The 7381-nt window shown below is 32.7% G+C and overlaps 1 protein-coding gene across 1 annotated transcript; it reads right to left on the bottom strand.

Annotated features, from left to right (window-relative positions):
* Positions 1–1647: 1647 nt before the first annotated feature.
* Positions 1648–2511, bottom strand: LOC111381177 (zinc finger protein 3-like). The gene has a single exon (XM_023004919.1). The coding sequence runs from the start codon at positions 2509–2511 to the stop codon at positions 1648–1650; it is 864 nt and encodes a 287-aa protein (XP_022860687.1).
* Between the last annotated feature and the right edge of the window lie 4870 nt (positions 2512–7381).

The raw sequence follows: 7381 nt of genomic DNA, 5'->3' as shown, positions 1-7381 counted from the left end.
TGCTAAAAGAGTAATTCTAATTGTACAGAATAAAGTCAGATCTCTCACACAAGATCGGCCGAGTCCAATGTAATAAAAAATGAAAAAAAAAAAAAAATTCAGACCCTAGTGCAAGACCTGGGGTCTGTACCCCAGCTCAGCTCTATGCTAGAAGAATAAGGTCAATGACATGATTTTTTGACACCCCTATAATTGACAAATTTTCATTGATAATTAAAAATAAAATAAACAAAAAATTGCCGATCAAAATCTGCCAAGTCGAAACGGCCCTAGAGTCTGTTTCTTCTGCTCAACTCTCTGAAAAGAGACTGCATTTAGTTTTTTGTGTCAAAATTGGCGAGTTGACCAACCAATAATTCCGCATACTTGTCAATTAGAAGTATGTGTTGGAGCACCGGTCTATATGATAGATTAATTAAAGTTGAAATTATACGATTTATTTAATTGTACATTTATTTAATGATATTTAGTATAATATAAACTGATATTGTAATATAAGTGGTGTTAGATATCATTATTCTATCAATTAAGGCTTAATTGGTCTCAAATATCTCATATTTTATTATGGAAAAATTACAGTTGGGATCTCAAACTTTTCAAATTATTGCAACTTTTACCTCAAACTTCATTATTATTATTATTATCTTTTGCAGCCATAGTTCCAACCTTTCATTTCGATTGCAGTTGAAAAACATATGGATAAAATCAGCCCATTTACCGTTTGTCAACCCAAAAAATTAATTTAACCATATTTTGATCAAATTTAAAATGCAAAATTGTAAATTTATATTTCGCCAATAAAATATTTAATAGATAAGATATAATGTTTTCACTGTTCATCTTCTTCCCAAAGCACCCACCCACCACCACAGACGACCACTGTCACCACTACCACTAACCAAAACTGGCCATACACAAAAATATTTTGTCACTTTTGTACTTTAAAAGGTTATAATTTTTAATTTTTATTTTTTGAAATACGGAACTATATGAATAAGGGAGATACTCTATGTAATGATTCATATAAATTACTGATATTGTTCGCTAAATGGACCATTTCTAAAAAAAAAAGAAAGAAAGAAAGAAAGAAAAATAGCACTCTTAACACTTTCCAGAATTTTTTGGTGTGCTGTATAAGCTCTCGTTATCAAGTTTTCTAACATCTGTCCAAGTCTTATTTTGAATTCTAAACAATAAAAACGAAAATCAATTGATTCAATTATTATATTAAATGATAATAACCTCATTTAGTAATGGAAACATGATATCATATTAGAGCATAGTGGAATATAATAATGCTCAATGATTAAATTAAACCATATTTTAAATTTCAAACATGAGGCTGTATTAATCAAAAATAAATGTGGTTAACATTCATTTCATAACTGAACTAAATGAAAGAAATAATTAAAATAAAGGATAAAAATGGAAAAGATAAAAGAGAGAGAGAGAGAGAGAGAGAGAGAAACTAACTACAATTAAGCACCCGTTTGGTACCCATTTTTGTAAGAATGAAAATGAAATGTTGTCGTTACGGGATCCACAAAAAAAGATAGAAAGTCAATTAATCAAATATGATGATTTGATATGATGAATAACAGTCATGTTTTTTTATTTTTGTGGTCAAAGAATGAAAATCAAATGGGCTTAAAGCTTAAGATTTAAATCAAGGCCTGATTCATCATCGGGTTGATTCAGACTACCCAATCTCAGCCGTTGACTATTGCCTTCATTCCTCTTGCTTGTTGATGAATTATGATGATCAAGATCAATATGGTTATGCCCTAAATCAAGAATTGAACCCCTTTTTTCAAACTTTTCAAGGCCAAATCCACCATTGATTTGATTATATGATAAACCCTGCAAATCAGGGTTCATGAAAAATGCCCTGGAAATTTTCTCGCGGCCAAAACGAATGTCATACGGATTATAAGACTGCTTATGGATCATGGATTCTGGTCGGACCCCAAGTGACGATCTGTTAAAACTACCATAAAAAGGGACTTGTGGGAAGATGGAGTAGGGATAGCATGAATAGGCCGGATGGTGGCCAAAAGGCGTTGCAGCCGCCGCTTCCGCCACCCCATGGCAGCGTTTGGCCAGTGCACGCTCCTGTTTATGGGCATTCTGGTGGCCACCCAGTGCCTGAGAAGTCGAAAACTCCCTCTTGCAAAAGCTGCATGTGAATGTTTTCGTCTCAGTACGACGTTTTGAGCCATCGTCTGATGACTTGCTCGCCGGAGAAGAACCTGAGTTTAATGAGTTAAACAGGTTGAGTTCAAAATTGGAGGCTGCTGCTACATCGTTATTGTCATTATTGGTCAACTCATCATTGGCAGCAAGCTTGAGATCCAACTCAGGCTTTGAATCATATCCTTCTTCAACCTTTTCCTTCATTTTTGGGTTCTTCTTCTGATCATCATCTGAATACTTTATGACATGGGCTTGTTCAGATGCAGCAGAAATACTGGATGCTTCAGACTGGCACGGCTCTTGACCATGGATTTTCATTGCTTAACAAAAATATGTACTTTTTTTTTCGTTTGGCTTTTCAAAGTTTGATTGAGGAAGAATGAGGAGAAGAAGCTTGTTTAAGTAATGGAAAAAATTAATGATGAATCCCTTGAATATAGAAAGATATCCCGTTATGCCTTATTGCATGGTGTTATATATGCAAATTAAGAAGATAACAAAGTTATTAGTTTGCAAGGTTAACATGCAATAGCTTACCGAATATATACATTCATATATAAGATAAATGGATACAACTCGTCGATATTTTGGACTCGATGAAATTGGAGTAGGTTTAAAGTACAATATAAATGTCCTATAAATATATATTAATTATATTACAAGTTACAAGTGATGACAGCTACCTCGTATGCAGTTTAGGCTTTGAACTTTCTTGTATAATATGGAAATTAGTAATATTGTTAGGCTCCTCTTTATTAGGAATAATTATTTATTTACTTCTAATTATAATTGTATCTTTGTCTTAATTACTAGAACGGGTTAGAGAATGCAATATGGAAAAAATGTAAATTTAAAATTTTTTTGAGTAAAAGAATTAAATTTAGGGGAAATTGCAGCTATGGTACCAAATCTTTTATTTGTGTTATCAACGATACCAAACCTTTCAAAATTCACATCTGAAGTGACATTCGTTTGATCGTTAATTTACCCAAACAGTAAACTTTAAAATATTTTGACTAATTTTTAAAAGGGCAACATAGTAAATTTACATTTTCTTACAAAAAAAAAATTATAATAATTATATATATATATATATATAAAAAAGGGAAACCCCAACCTCGCAACCGCTTCTCCTTCCCCAACCCCCATGCTCCAAAACCAAAATCACCCCACCAGCGGCAGTGTCATCACCGACCCTCAACGATGGCACCGGAACCATCACCCAAAAGGCATTCCATGGAACTATATTCAACTTGTATTACTATTTCTTGCTTCACTCACACTCAATTTCTCACCAGACACAACACTCTTTTTCAATTCCAAATGCACAACTCTGTCACTTATCTGAGTTAACTTGTTCTGCAACAGCTACATCTCAGAGTTAGACCAAGTCAGTTTCGATTCCAGAGACCCTTTCGATTGCAGGGGTGAGTCCACTTGTTGATATGCTATGCCTTGGTTTCTTGTATTTTTTCTAATTTTTTATGTTGCCAACGAGAGGATGGAAGGTATGAGGTTTAGGGTTTTTTGGGATTTTTTTGTGACTGAGCTAAATGGGAAATGGACCCTTCAACCGGAGGAAACAAGGGTAAATGCAGGCGACAGCTAGAGAGATTAAATGAAAACGAACACTCAAGGTTTTTCTTGGAATTCAAATTTAGGGAGATCGATCTTAGGTTTGACTGGTGGTTGGCAATGGAGGATGATGGTGTTTTAGTAGGCCATCGACGAAAATAGTTGTTGTTGGGCACTTTGATTTGTCGCCAATGTGAATGGGAAGGTCAAAAGGTGGCAATAGCAACAGAAGATGAGGTGAAAATGGAAGTTGAAAAGCAATGGAAGAAGGCGTTGGTACCAACGGTGATGCCGGTGTTCGATGGCTGTGGATGATTTTCAGGGCAGTGGGTGGTTGGGGTTTTGGTTTTGGTTTTTTGATATAATTATTATAATTTAATTTTTAAGAAAATGTAAATTTGCTACCTTTTTTAAAAACTAGTAAATTTTTTTGAAAGTTACTATTTGGGTCAACTAACGGTCAAATGAATTATTTGAATTTTAGGTGTGAATTTTTGAAAAGTTTGATGCCGTGGATGGAGCAAATAGTATGCTTGGATCAAATCTGCCATTAGATAAAAGATTAATTGGTATTGTGATTGCAATTTTCTCTTAAATTTATTACTAATTTAAGTACACGATTGGGTAAAAAGGTACATTTTGATATTTGTAATCATAAAAGAATGGACATAAACGGAATTAAGAATTAAATTCTTAATAACTGTTGTTGCATATGTTCTTTGCTTCTTTGAAACACATAAATCAAACTCTTGGAATGGGAAGAATATAATTTTGAGTGTAAACTAGTGACGATGAATGATATGTGTTGTACATATCGATTGTTTAATTATCTCGACAAATTAATTTCAATGTATATAAATGGACATCAAACAAGGTTACTAAATTTCTTCTATTATCATCAATTTTGTTAGAGTCGTTCCTATCTTGGAACACGAGGAGAACCATATTCTTCGATGGTTTTCTCGATCTTCTTCCTATTTAGTCTCCTTCGCTTTGAAAGATATTTTTCTATAGAATAAATGAAGTCCGCGGAAAGTGCAAGCTTCCACATATCTATTGCTTCAATCATACCTTCTCATATTTGTCTAGTGAGCTCATACTTACTAACATAATGAATGGTCTAAGGTTGCATAAGTTCCGTTCATTCATAACTAAAACGATAAATTGGTGACGGATGAGTTTGAGTAAACTGTTGACTTATAAATTTTATGGCTTATTTGAAACAAAAAGGATTGGATTGAACACAGAACTCTAGCTTAATACAAGTTCTAAGGCTATAAACAAGTGGTTTACTCGAAGATTAAAATGAGTTTTACCTACTCGATATTTAACGGTTTGTTATCAATTTATCTTTTAGAAAGAACATTATACTAATTTAAGTATCAAAGTGAAATATTACCATCACACATTGATAAGTGCATTTTGTTCACTTATCCGAGTCATATTATTAAACTTTTCTGTCGTCAAATTATTAATTTTTACTTAATTTGGGTTAATTTTCTTTTATTTTTAGTTATGAACTCATGTGAAGCAATTGGAAAAAGACAAATTACAAATTGGCTATTGGATGAAAATCTGAAGTAAATATTCCACACTTTGAAATCTAAAGGGCTTGAATTAAACTAAAGGAGGACATGAGTAGCACAATTAATTGAATTCGAGGACTAAGGTACACTTAATGGAATGAAGTGAAGCCTTGGAAAATAAATTACATTCGTTGAATGTAGTGAAGTCTCATAAAATTTAATTTCAATTGGGTATCAGTATTAAAAACATAAAACAAAGAATATAAACACTAAAAGTCTAAAAGTCAGATAATATCGAGGTCTAAGTTTAGCTCAACTGATAAGAGTGAAACTTTATGATCGTTTGATTACCCGCAAGTGCACGGGATCGTGAACAAATAATATAGTAGTGTGTAGAGTGTTAAACCTATGAGAACTATGTATTTGATCGAGTTAAAGTTAACAATTTTCTTAATCAAATAGCAACATCGAGTTGTAACTAATACTATTAAATATATTAACTAACTTGAAAGCAATTTAAAAATTTATCAAATTTGTTAGATATATTGCTAGAATATAGAATCCCTCTTATTAATCCATTTTTACTTCAACAATTTAAAATAATAATTTGAAATCATGCTTGTTGGTCAATGTTCCTATTTTAATTGAAAACCTCTCTTGATAATTATCAATTCTATTCCACTCACACAACCTTCCTATCTCTCAATGAAAGATGGGAACATGATAAATGTTTTAAACAAGTTAGATTATCTTATAAAAGTCATATGAATCATAGAGGTATATTTTTATCATTTATCAAACCTCACAATGTTTATTAGTTTGTGCTAATGATCCTATTGTCTCTCTCGATAACAACAAAATTCACAAATAATTTAACTAGTGGCCAATTAATTGAAAAGCATGCAAAACGATGATAAACATCTAGAATTCAAAAAAATTTAACGTAAATCTAATTTCATAATGAGGGTACATCGCATCCTAACAATATGAAAAAATAGCCAAGCTTGATTTAGGAATTAAACAAATAAAAGTTGAAAAATATCACCTAAGAATAGACTAAACATGATTAACTCGTGCTCAATTTTTGATGAATTATCATACATAAATTTGGAATTAATTCGTTTGTCACTGCCTTGTCCGTCCTCTTCTACGTAATTACCCAATTCTTATGCCCAATTCCAAAGCAGCAGCCAATGTTATGCTTTTTGTCCTTGTCTTCCGCCTCTGCATGTATAAACATTTATCAACCTTTTTATATATATATATACAGGGGCGGAGCCACTATACGTCCAGTGCGGGGCATTATTGTATATCTCCTACTCTAGGCTTTCATCTTGACATCTCACATCTCTGACTCCGACTTTACATCCTCAACTCCGCCAAGGCACCAAGTGCCAACGCCAACTAGCCGAGTCGACAAAAGAAGAAGCCAGATTCCAGAAAGCAAAAGGCGAAGCCCCAAATTTTTTTCCCTTATTTTTTTTGGTTATTTCAATGTGTAAATTGTAATAATTTTTTTTTTAACATATTATATTAGCACTTTGTTCTTTAATTGCTCGAAGCGGCACAAACTTGCAATGGACCACCAGTTCATTGTTGCCTCTGGGCTCTGACTCTCTGAGAATCTGTGATTGCAAGTTCAAGTTGCCAAGTATTTGGAAATAGTATATATTGCATTGTGAAATTGTGAATTGATTTTGTGAAATTGTGAATTGCACTAGTTTTTTGAGTTGCTTCCAGTATTTGTGATTCATTTGACATCTCGAATTACTCCCACTCCTAGTAGTAATTGGGTGATCAGTGGATGAATGATAGTACAATTGTTTATGTGGAGAAAGATATATTTTTCAAGTTCAATAATGAAGTTATTATACAACGATATCAAAGTATGAAAACTCGCAAAGAACAAGTGTAATATATAAATTATGTCGTTTTTAGTATTGATGTACTGTTGTTTTATTTTTTTATCATCATTAAATTCCTGAACAAAACCTCGACATTCGTCGTCAAAAAAATTTTGCCCGCATTGAACTAAAATCTTGACTCCGCCCCTGTATATATATATATATATATATATATATATATAT

The sequence above is a fragment of the Olea europaea genome, unplaced genomic scaffold (genome assembly GCF_002742605.1).
Source record: "Olea europaea var. sylvestris unplaced genomic scaffold, O_europaea_v1 scaffold2266, whole genome shotgun sequence".
Lineage (NCBI taxonomy): Eukaryota > Viridiplantae > Streptophyta > Magnoliopsida > Lamiales > Oleaceae > Olea > Olea europaea.
This window is presented reverse-complemented; position numbering and strand designations above follow the sequence as displayed.

Bases quoted from the DNA above. Each gene is read 5' to 3' on its own strand.
- LOC111381177 (XM_023004919.1), bottom strand. From the start codon at position 2,511: ATGAAAATCCATGGTCAAGAGCCGTGCCAGTCTGAAGCATCCAGTATT.